The 12821-nt window shown below is 39.1% G+C and overlaps 1 protein-coding gene across 2 annotated transcripts in view; it reads right to left on the bottom strand.

Annotated features, from left to right (window-relative positions):
* The window catches only part of ARID4A (AT-rich interaction domain 4A), a 50413-nt gene that overhangs the window by 29715 nt on the left and 7877 nt on the right, over positions 1 to 12821 (bottom strand). For both annotated transcript variants that reach the window (XM_061997600.1, XM_061997601.1), the window contains exons 6-9: positions 3027 to 3106; positions 2845 to 2939; positions 2188 to 2320; positions 66 to 145 (exon numbers count right to left, since the gene is read on the bottom strand). In XM_061997600.1, coding sequence (XP_061853584.1) covers positions 66 to 145; positions 2188 to 2320; positions 2845 to 2939; positions 3027 to 3106 — 388 coding nt within the window. The remainder of the gene's footprint in view (positions 1 to 65; positions 146 to 2187; positions 2321 to 2844; positions 2940 to 3026; positions 3107 to 12821) is intronic.

Here is a 12821-nt window from a genome sequence, read left to right as displayed (position 1 = left end):
GCAATATGTAATTAGTTTTGTATTTTACTCCCATATATACCTTAGGAAAGCAAGCTATTACTTACAACTTGGAATCTGCAAAGGATCGAACTAAACACTGGTCCTTTTTCACTGTGACGTCATCATTGCAGCTGGGAGACACAACCTACAGTTTCAAATAAAACACTTTAAGAAAAAAAAAAAAAAACCCTGATCTTGAAAGGAAAGAAAGTGACCGAGCACTGGAACGGGCTGCCCAGATGGGTTGTTGAATCTCCTGCTCTGGAGACATTCAAACCCACCTGGATGAGTTCCTCTATGACCTACTCTAGGTGGTCCTGCTCTGGCTGGGAGATTGGACTGGATGATCTTTCGAGGCCCCTTCCAACCCTTAAGATTCTGTGAAAATTGCTTTTTTCCTGTTTCTTCTATTATAATTTCCAGTTCTGAGAAAACTACTACAACTTCTATTACTAAGGCCAACACTGACAAACTTCAAGCAGCAGTTTACCTCAAATATTCAGTTTTACTCGTTAAGCACAAACCTGAAAAGTTTGCAATTTCATTTGTAAACTCAAAATTAATCTATACTGGGGTGACATCATGGGATCCTGCTTATTGCTCTCCTTTTCTTCCTCTTGTTCATACAAAACCTATTTAAAGCATCTACTTAAAAAATCACAGACCCACTTATTTTATACCAGCTTCTGATCTTTGGCACTCAAACTGAGAGGTAAGTAGGTTGGTTTTTTTGAGGTGTGGATACTATAAGCCAGTGTGGAATCCGGTGCATCCTTCCACAGCAGTCTCATCTCTAAGTCTAAAAAGGTGATAAAAATGCATTTGCAGTATTTACATTACTACAAACAGAACAAGTTTACATTTAGCTCTAGACCACAAACAGACAGAAAATGTCAAACAGATGGATGTCTGCATCTACCAGGACCCAGTGGAAGCTGTGCCACCCCAATTCAGATGAGTCAACAGTTTTACTCCCAAAGTCAAAGTAAGACATTCCCATTTCTCAGGTAGTAGAGAATACAGGTACATGGCCTCCAGTCACTTAATCCCCTAGTTAAAACCATCTTAAATTCAAATCTGTCATTAGTAAAGCGATATACAGCAATCACAACATGTACAACAATACCACATTTCACATTTTAAACTGAGATACAGCTAGCTAAGTCAGTGTTAACTATTCACCCTACGTTACACTGTCATATTCTTTTAAGGAAGGGAAGATAACTGGCCTGTATAGTTGGTTACCTTTTGGTCTTGGATTCACACAGGGATATAAAACCCTAAACTAAGTTAGAAGATTGGAAAAGCTGAGCTCACTACAATTAGTCCTGAAGACTTAAAATAAAGGACTACAGAATATACAGTTAAATTAATAAAATCTGCAAAAAATTAGTGAACAAATCTTACTTGTTTAACGCTCCAAGCTATTTTTTTCTAAAAATATAGACGTCTCTGGTGGATGACAGAAGATGTGTATTAAGCTTGTCTAACTACCAAAAATTTTAAGAAAGCGACTTTTAAAACACGTCTGTAAACTTTTCTATCTGTATAAAGAATCTGCAAAGTGTCTGCCTTTACAGTACAAGCCTACTTGTACCTGAATTTGTTTAACACATACCTAGCAGCAACGGCAGTGAACAGCTGTACTGACAGTCAAACAGAAATAACCAACACCTACTGCTACAGTAACTGGCCACTGATGCAAGTGCAAGCATGAAAGGAATTAGTATTTCATGAAAAAAAGTCTAAGGAAAAATGCAATTGTTAAACACAAAATGATTAAAATTGCACTGCAATTAAAATTAATAAATCTGGCTGATTTTAAATTGCCCCAGAGCTCAAGTTCTAATGTACCTTATTTTTAGAAGGAAAAATATTGCCACATACTGATCATTTTATGTGTATTTTTTACAAGATTTAAGAGCCTTAAAACTAACTTACACATAAACATCAATCTTTGCTCTCCTACTCTTCAGATACTGAGGAAAATTTGTATTTTTAGCAAATATGGGCAGCAGAGCTTAGTCTGACAACATTCCCAACGACACTGTTAAAAGCTGTGAGGTTCGCAAAACACCTTATCCAGGAAAACCGCTGTTTGAACAATCTAACAAGTCAGAAGTCACTCTTGTCTAGAAAGAGAGTAGCAGTATGACACTAGAGATATCCATGTCTTAAGCAACTTACCAAAGCTGGATACCAGTCTGCCTTCTCAGAATTACAAGTCACACTCACAACTTTCCCAAGCAATTCGTCATTGAGACGTTTTTTGTCTTCATCTTCTTCTTCACTACTTTCTTCTTCCTTTTCATCTTCAGTACTAAATTATGAAAAGGTAGAGCATTGTAAAGTTTTCCTCTGAAATTAATATTTGAAAGCAAATACAGTTTACGATCAAATCTTTCTTCCTGTTCTGCAAAGCTTCAAAATTCAATTATAATTTTAAGAGCCAAAATTGCTTGGAATACACTTAAATACATGAAGCATACATGGTAAGAGGAATTTTGTAGAAATTCTTTCCAAGTAGTAGCATTTCACAACAGCATCATGTTGGAATTGGAGGCATGAATCAGGATTTGATTGTGCAGAGACATGAAACAAAGGGAAATATTCTCTATCCCAGAAATTTAAAATCAACTTTTTTTTCCTACTTTGTGCTAACTCAGCTATTTCACAATACTGACAACATATGAACATGTTTGCATGAACTGAATTACTTAAGTTCATAAGCTGTGCACACAGGCCATGATAGAACATTCAGACCATTACAGCTTCAATTGTACTACCTCAGTTTTGGTAAAGGACATTAAAAGAAAGGAAAGCCACATAGCACTCAAAACTCACACAGGAAGAGATGATCTTCTTCCTCTATTAGATTTCTTCCCAATAACTGGAGTTCCAAAGTGCTCTGGATTGGTAAGTGGCAGTTGATCAAGTGTCTATATGGAAAAAGAGGAAATCAAATTAGTTTGCAATTTACAAAACCCCACTAATTAGTTTTCATTGCATGTTCATCACTGTCTTACCTCACTTTCTGCAAAGTGCCTTTCTCCCTTCAAGCATAATGAAGTTCGTCTCAAGGTCCGTTCATCACCATCATCAAAAACTAGTATGAAGCCAAGAAAACATTGGCACAAGATGATCAGAACTCTTTACCAAGCTCACAAAACAAGTCTACTAGCTATCTCACAATCTAGAATATTCTTTAAAAGACACAGAGATTCAAGACAGTATAAAGTAAGGCTTTTGGAGGTAATAGTATAATGTAGACATCCTTCTTATCAATACACTGCACATTTCAAACCACAGCTACTGGCTGCATACCAGTTACTATTATCAAAAAATGTTTGATTTTGGTTTGGTTGAGTTTGGATTTTTTTTACCCTATGCATTTATTCCATACTAATGCTAGTTTTTCATCCTCCTTCTTGCCACAACCACCTCACCAAAAGACAAATGAAAGGAAAGAATACCAAGTGTATCATAGTTTTTACTACACTACGAATACAGTGCTAAAAAGAGGCTGGGAATACTGGAAACTTGCAACTGTAAATCTGACCAATTTATAAAGAATACTTCATAGACATCCTGTTCTCTTAAAATGACTGTGTCAGTGAAAGGGAAGTTCCATCAATTTCTATTAATATACAGTTAAAGAAGACTTGAATGCTATGAGGCTATTGCAGGCTTTGCCTGAGAAAGATCTACTCTTCAACCAGTTTAAATAAAACCTTTTCACAAAGACTTCCCTGAAGAAAAGGAAAGAAAAGTTACTAGTTCTCCCTACACTAGGTCAGATATTCCTGCCTGAGCCATGTGAACAGGCCCTTTTCAAAGAGCAGAGACCAGGTGGCTGCAGTCTGGCATTCCACTAAGGTAAAAGTTTATTTGTATGGGGTCAAAGTGCAGAATACAACCCTATATTTAAACTACTTGAAACATGCTTTGTCCAGTAGGGAACTTCAAGGGGGGGAAAAAAAAAAATGAGAGAAAAAAGTTTCAAGTGTTGTGCATATCAGCATGACCATTTTGGCATGCTTCTACCAAAAAAAAAAAAAATCTCCTCTTGAGCTAACATGAATATCAAACACATGTGTATTGTTAGCAAAAAGCACAGACTGGCTGCAGCAAGAAAAGCACTTACTTTATTTGTCAAATAACTAAGTAGAACAGTCACAGTCTCACAATCTTAGATTAAAACCACAGACTGCAATAATAATGCAGTAGCTACATAAAAAGGTATGAATACAAATTTAGTTAAGCCTGATGGGATTAGCATTAAGGTTCCTCCATCTTCAGAATAGAGGCACTGATGCGGTATGATCTACTACTGAGTTATCTTAATTGCTTATGTTGTAATATTTGTATACACAAAGCAACTAACCTTTCCCACCTTCAAAACCCCAGTATTTTAAGAACAGCAGATACCCATGAGCCTCATCAGCTATACCAGTTAGTAATATTTTCCAAACTGTAAAAATGTAAATACTAAGAAGACCCATCAACTCCAATCCCGGTACGTTACTCCCAAAATCTGCTCATTCAATGAAGCTACCACTGTAACACTTCACACTAACTGGGAAAACAAAGGATGAGCTCTTCCCCTCCTGATTACTACACAGCTTTGGTACCCACTGATCTGCTAAGGGCAATACCAAAGCACTCAAAATAATTCTTAAGTTCAGAATGGAACATCTTTCATATGAGGAAAGGTTGCAGGAACTGGGGCTGTTTAGTCTGGAGGAGACTGAGGGGAGATCATATTAACATTTATGAATATCTAAAGGATGGTTGTCAGGAGGTTGGGACATCCCTTTCTTCTGTAGTAGCTAGTAGCAGGACAAGGGGTAATGGGATGAAGCTGAAACACAAAAAGTTCCACTTAAATATAAGAAAAAACTATTTCACTGTGAGGGTGAGGGAGCCCTGGCACAGGCTGCCCAGAGGGGTTGTGGAGGCTCCTTCCTTGGAGGTCTTCAAGACCCACCCGGACATGTTCCTATGTGACCTGATCTAGGTGACCCTGCTTCTGCAGTGGGGCTGGACTAGATGATCTCTAAAGGTCCCTTCCAACCCCTACCATTCTGGGATTCTATGAAGTTTAAGTTCTGTTACCCACTTCAAATGTGCTACTCAACAGCACTCTTTACATTTTTCCAACTATTTCATTGGAATATTTAAGTTTCAGGTTGGTCTGGCCATTTCTTGTTGCCCTGAAGTGACTTAAAAGCAGGTTACCATCATCGTCCTTTGCCAAATGTGTTCAGAACTGAAGCTGAAGTACTAATTCTTCATAAATAATCATTTTAGGGGACAAACAGCTGCTGGCTAGCAACAAGTAACTTTCTTGAGAAAGGCACTGTTCTGGTTTAGCAAGGAGCAGCTTTTGGCTTAGTAACAGGGGAAGCGGGTTGCAGTGAAGACCCGGTAAAGAGTTTGCGGACCCTCCCCCGGCTCCTGGGTTCACACCCACCTCCGGCCCGGGTGGGCCAATCTGGCGCCTCTGCGATCACTATTTAGGGGACGGGAATTTGGAATGCGGGTCAGGAGGTGTAAGAGGGATACAAGATGGAGGCGACCACGCGGACCCTTCGGCCAGAGGAGGAAGGAAGGAGGAGCAGTAGACCGGAGACCCTTCTGCAGGCCGTGGTGAGAATGCAGCTGTGCCCCTGAAACCTGTGGAGATCCATGGCAGGACTGAGAGCCACCAGCAACTCCATGTGAGTGAGCCCGGACGGGCGAGGGACTGTGTGGGGAGACGGCCATGGCCCAGGCCGTGTTGGAGACCCTGCACGCCGCAGAGCAGCCCCACACGAGAGGCAGAGAGGAGCTGCAGCCTTTGGAATGGGTGCACGTCGGAGCAGCCCGTGCAGGGCTGCCATGCATGTGAGTTACCCCACGGACTCCCAGGGAGGACTGGTGTGGAGTTCACCCGTCCTGAGGAGGGACAGACGGCAGAAGCTATTGGGAGCAGACTGACTGAGACCTCCACTGCCTGCCCCCACCCCAAACCGTTCAGGGTGGGGGGCAAGGTAAAAACCCCGGGATCAGGGCTCTGAGCCCGGGAAGAGGGGAGGTGTGGCGGGAAGGTGTTCTTAAAAAGGCTGGTTGGACTCTTCATTGACGTATTCCTCTGTGTTGTTTCGTTTTGGTTATGTTTTGGGTTTTTGTGGGTATGTTTTAGTTGATGTTGCATTAAATTATTTTATGTTTTCTTCCCCAAACCGAGTAGCCTGGTCTGTTTTGTCCTGGACCTTAAGCGGCAATTAAGCCCTCCCTGCCCTTGAGCAATTCTCAGCCTCTTCGGTACTTGAGGCTAATCGTGGTCTTTGTTCCCTGATGGGCCGAAACCACCACAGGCACACAGAAATTGATACTTAATGATAAATTAAGTACAGAAAATGCTTTTAGACAATTGCAACAGAATTCTCTAATTAGGAAGGCTAAGTAGTATTAAATAGAAGGAAACAACATATCACCATCACCACTTAAAAGACTTTGCATTTTTAAATGATTCACAGAAAACTGACAGTTACATTTAATTTTCCAATAGGGCAGAGGTAGAACGACCATGAAGAGCAGAAACAGAAGGCATGAATGATTTTGTGATTTCAAAGTCAGTTAACTGCTTCAAAGACAAACTGAAACTTTCTTTGACTGTATAAGAGTTTTTAGATATACAAAGAATTGTCTGCTAGTTCTACAACACTTTATGTTGTGGACATGGGCAACAGGAAAAACTATTTCACTGTTGAGGTGAGGGAGCCCTGGCACAGGCTGCCCAGGGAGGGTGTAGAGTCTCCTTCTCCGGAGGTCTTCAAAACCTGCCCGAACATGTTTCTGTGGGACCTAATCTAGGTGGACCTGCTTTGGCAGGGGAGTTGGACTAGATGATCTCTAAGGCCCCCTGACAACCCTTCCTATTCTGTGAACAGCATCTGCAACTGATAATACAGCTACACAACTTAGAGCAAAACACATCTTTTGCAGAACAGCAAAGTGTGTAACAGCATAAAAAGATTTCCTTCGCTAAACTAGTGATCACCTTATAAAATGTCAATGGAGAAAAGATAGCACCATTTTTCACACAAAAATACCAATTATTTGAATTACTAATGTGAAGTCAAATAAGAAATCTCTCCAACTGAACACAAGGCATGAAATATTTTGTAACTAGTGGCTTTAATCTTGCTTCTCTTCTAGGGAAAACACTTGTTTGCATCTTACTGAAAGGGTCAACAGAAACTTACATAGATAGTCACAGTACTTTTAAAAATATGTACCTTTCTTAAATTAAGTACACCTTGTGGTTTTCATCTCACTTTTTAACCTCATCCAAAAGTAAGACTGTTTAGTTAAAATTCTTAGTACTAACAACTAGACAAATTAAAGCCTGTTAATGTTCAATAACTTAATGTATTTTAATCATTATTTAAATATGTTATTCTCCAAAAGCAAGAAGGAATTTACTGAACAGAATCATTTGTGTTAAAGAGAGAAGGAAATGGGAACGGAAGACAAGGAGGAATCTCAGCACATACATGTAATATAGTCATCAGAAGATGTGTTTATGGTGCCTCAATATTTATCTTTGAAGAGGAACTTACTTGTTTCCTTGAAAGGACAGGATTGTATGAAAAAGCAGAAGCCTTTAGGTCCTGCCATTGCCTAAGCCTGTAAAGGGCAATGTACTTGTTGCAGCAACTGAGTCTACTGGCTGAAGACTTCTGTAAATAATTCTGGAAAGAGAATGACACACACTAGCCAGGAACCTACATGGTACTATTTAAAAGGGAAGATAAAGTAGGAATGACTGAAAGAAAAGAAAAGCTTTTGCTGGCCAGAGACTTTTCTTCCAAATATGTTGCTTAATGATGAATACTGACAGAAAGGGAAAAAAGATGACTAAGCAGCAGAACCTAGAAGAACGGTGTCTGTTACAATGGTTTTTTTTAGTTCCAGGAATGGAATTCAAAATGCTCCATACAGAGCAGAGTTTAACAGTGAAAATAAAACTGACATTTGCACAATGTCCCTGCATCCCAATAACAGCAAGGAAGCAGAATTGATTTTTCTGTTTGTGAAAGCCTAGGCAAGTCACAGGTATGGCAGAGAAAGAAAAACAAAGCTTCAGTGCCAAATCTCTCGGAAGTTAGAAAACAAGATTCTCTCAAAAGTTGAGTACCTCAACAGTGCATTAACCTGAACTCACTAGCAACGAGCAGGTAGTTTCCATTCCCTGTATCAGGCCTGCATATGCCTGTAACAAACACAACACTAACCCTGTCCTCATAAAACTGCTGACACAACATTGGCTCTCATTTAGTTATATAAGAAATATTAACAAGTCAACCAATCAAAATCATTTTTTAAGGCCTGTGAAGAAACTTGCCACAACATCAGACTGCAGATCAGTTTAACTTTATAAGAGGAGGAAAAAGAAGATGAGACCACGGTAAGACACTAGTGATTAACATCCTATAATACAAATCAGACAAGGCAAGTGATCAGGGAAAATGACCCTCAAGGCTGCCCCTGCTTGCTAAGGTCAAATCCAACATGTTACTGTTGCTGCCCAAAGAGAGATTCTATACTGCACAGCAAATCAACCTTTCCCCCCCTCATTTCCTATCCCATTCAGAAACTTTTAAATCTATCAAAACAATGAAAGTACATACCAGTATGTAAACTGTTCTAGTGCTGCTATGCACAATTGTTTTCCCTAGCTGCCTGACAAAGCAGTAATTTGTGAGCTATCAGAGACATTCTTATGAATGCCTAGGTGAACACATGTGAGTTGTGCATGTTTTTATTTTTCAGCTGTGGAAACAAGTACCAAGAGTAATGCCATACTTTTTGAATGACCTTGTAGACAAGGACTGTACAAACTAGTGTTCCATCACTGTAAGAGTGCTTAAGAGGAAGATACTTCAGTACTGTGCTACTGAAGATGCTACAGAACTCAGGATTTTTTAAAAATCATTTCAAATTATCTTCATTTGCCCTACAGAAACATATATGGAATATAAGAGAAAGCACAGAAGTACAACCTTTGCATCTACTCCTAGAAGACTATCATCTTACAAACAAAATCCCCTGCCTGAAACTGCTTTCTTTGAGTTGTTACACTCCTCTTGTTATATATAAAGAGATTAGAGAGGGAAGTTCTACCTCTCTGCTTTCCCTATGGTATTGTTTGTACACACTTCATTTTTATTTTAATACTCAGTCCACATTGTAACAAGGCTGGATTTATAACCAAAGGCTCTATAAAGCTGACTTCTAACAAAATTTAGTTAATATACTTTTTCACCACTACATCTGCTCCTCTAACTGCACACTGCCAAAAAACAAAAGTGACATGCTATTCTGTTTTTGTAGATCAACATAGCTACTTCAGCTTCTATGTGCACTTAAACAATCGTATGTCCCATAGAAAGACTCCAGGAAACAAAAAGTTTCTTCAAAATCCACCCAAGCAGCACTTTGAAGATGAAAAGAACAAATGTATGGTGGGGCCGGGTGGTGCAGAGCACCAGCGAAGCAGGGGCAACTGGAGACTTCCCCTGCCACGCTTGTGGTTTTGGATTCCTGGATGACACATGCGCAGCCTGAAGATGAAGTGATGCTTCTGGGATGTAGAACTCAACAGGATGCTGGGAAGAACCAGTCAAACCAGCCACACAAACGTGACTAGTGCCTTGCACATACTACAAAACACGTGCTGCTCAAGCTAAAAAAAGGACAAACCAAGAAGCCTCTGGCACAGATGAAAACAAGTGACTGTGGTGGCGTTTATAGCTTTTATCACCCTTCACACAGGAATAAGACTCGTTAGGAGCTTGAAGTTGCAGTGGAGCCAGAACCAAGTCAATTTTTCCTGTGAGGAGAAGTATCTCCACAAAGTATCAGAAGAGGAAACTTCTTCTAAAAATAGGAAAATGTGGTTATAAATACCTCCTGTTAACCACCCTGTCCCTGAACATCGTAGGACATCATTGTTAGTTCATCACTGATAAATGTTCTCTGAATTCTGAACTCAAACTTTCAAAATCTATGCAACATGCAAGAGGATTAGAACCAAACACCTAACACCTGTAACGTCTGTCACCCGCCCTCCTAACCATTCCCCAGAGTGATGTTAACTGGTGGCTGAGATTACATGTCATTTCCTGGACAACTCAAGCCAACTACCCAAAACTCCCCTTGCACACGGATGAGCAAGTGGTATCTAACTCCTCTCAGCACATACTCACTCATCATTCCCTACAAATTGCCACAGTGACCACGTGAGAGGAGGAAGTTACACCACATGAGGCTGGACGGCAGCAAAAGCAAAGGTGTCTCAGAAGTGGTTTCTGACTTACAACACAAAGTTGGGCCATGTTGATGTACAACACTGTGCTAGAACCAAAGAGGAAAAACTGTTGGTTTCACAGATAAGTACAGTGTTGAAAACTATGAGAAAAATAAACTCTTTACTATTTATGTTAAAATACTCTGCCATTTCATGACAACTTTTGAAAGGAAAAAAGGCATGTCTTGTCATACATGAAAGCCCGAAAGCCATAATTCTCCAAAAATGAGGAGTGACACCCTCTTGCATTCTAAATAGCCTATAAAGCCCTACTGCTGACAGTAAAGTCTGCTGGAAATTGCAAATGCATCTCACTGTTTTGGTTATTTTCTCCCTATTTCCGACTCATTTCAGGGGAAAACATACTGAATGTTAATATATATTTTTCTCTTTCTCTCTTTGGAAAAAACTTTTCCAAACTTTTATCTAGCAAACTACAAAGCACAAAACTCAATGTATTTGAGCTGTTTTTTTTCTTCTGTTTAAAGTTAGATATGGTTAAATTACATACACTTAACAAGATCTTCGCACATACAGATTACTGACCCGAATTTTGTCAAAAAAAGAGATGACACATTCGTTTTGATTCGGCAAATTAAAACCAGAAATTACTAGAAATTCTGGTAATACTTGCAAGATTCCAGAGAGAATAAAAAAGCAACATACAGCTGTGCACTTTGTAAGGTGTGGTCTGGGTTGTGGTTTGCTGAGGTTTTTTTTCAGTCATTTCAGACATTATTTCAGTTATTAACTTGTAAAATGCTTCAGGTAAGCGAGAACAAAGTAGTTGTTAGGCTATGGAAGATGTAACTCAAACCTGGCTCATCTGAGAGCAGATCTGACAGACCGTTCTAACACCGTGCAATTATCACCTCGCAATATATTCAGCACTTCAAAAGCATCAATGCAGAACTTTAAAGTTTGCAAATTAACTAAGTTCGTTTTAAATAATTGCATTTTAAAAGAATAAGACATCCAACAGATCCATCTGTCATCCAAGGAACAGCTACTACTGTCATTCCACTTTAGATTCAATTGAACAGAAGAGAGGGCTGACTTGTGCATTGGCATTTACCAGACCTGTCAAACTTTGACTCCCAACAGCTTTTGTTTCTTCACCTACTTACACTGAAAAGCTGAATGTCAAAGGTAATTTCAAAAGTGTGTCCAAACCACAGTTGAAAATTGCAGTACTTCTAAATGTCTACAGTAACATCATTATCACATAAAAACAGCTGAAAGAGTGATTCCATGTCAGCCACAATAAAACTAAATCACAAACACCACTAATAGACAAGAGGTACTGTTAAACTTGACTAACTGCTCATCATTGTTCTTTCATTAAGTTGGTTACAAAGTAGCCCACTACAGCAAACTCAACAGAGCATTCCTACTGTTTCAGCTGACTTTTCTTCTTTAGATACCAATCTGAGACAGAGAACACGATTTGCAAAAGTGACCATCCTTACTTCTCACTAGACATGCTGGCAGTTTGCTCGTTTGGGTGGATTTTTTTAGATATTTGCACTAAATATGTTGAAAATGTTTCTCTGTATACATTATTGGCTTCCTTATCCATATCAATCTACTTTTAGACCACCAAGATCTAAAGAGATGCTATGTAACACAGAAAATAAATAGTAGAAGAAAGGCACATCAGACTGAAACACAAGCTGTTCTTTGTGCTTTCCATCTCAAGCCCGACCACGTTTAAGAAGACATTCTAGAAACCTGATGGCTGTTCAATCCACTTCCCTCTCAAGTCCTTAACTTTGACTGAATCACTCAATAAGACTGCCAAGCAGTAGGGCCTGTCATCTATTAAAGAGGAATCAATTCGTTTGCTTCACAGCAAAAGAAACACCTAAAAGCTAAACATAACTTTACATAAAGATACAATGGAAGCAGCAGGCAAATGATAAGGCTCATTTCACACACTATAATGTTTCTGTACTCAACTCAGAACATTTCTGAAATTTTAAAAGTGAAATAACCACAGAGTTTCTTAATGATGCAAACTTCATGATCTGCTTCCTTTGGACAATATTCTCTCTGCTTTGAAGACCAATAAGCATGTCCCCACATCCAACTCATTAAAGAATTCATAAGGTCTAAATACCATTTCAATGTGTTCCAATTGTAATTTCATGGTAACAAATTTATTTTCTCTCCATGCCTTATTACAGTACTGCATGCTAATTTACCCTAAGATTACTGAAATCCCACACACACCCCTCAGCTCCTAATTTTTACCAAACTCTCAGTCTTAACACCTTTGCATATAGAAACCATAGATGTTTGTTTTCTCTATTCCAACAGTAAAAAAGCATTTTGAGGGAAAGAAAATGACAATAATAAATTAATCCATTGGTTCAATTTCTGATGAGCTACACTTCAATAAATGCATAAAGTCATGCATGGCATGATTTTTACTTATTTCTTACATTATTGGGGAGAGTTCTAC

The sequence above is a fragment of the Colius striatus genome, chromosome 6, assembly GCF_028858725.1.
Source record: "Colius striatus isolate bColStr4 chromosome 6, bColStr4.1.hap1, whole genome shotgun sequence".
Taxonomy (NCBI): Eukaryota; Metazoa; Chordata; class Aves; order Coliiformes; family Coliidae; genus Colius; species Colius striatus.
This window is presented reverse-complemented; position numbering and strand designations above follow the sequence as displayed.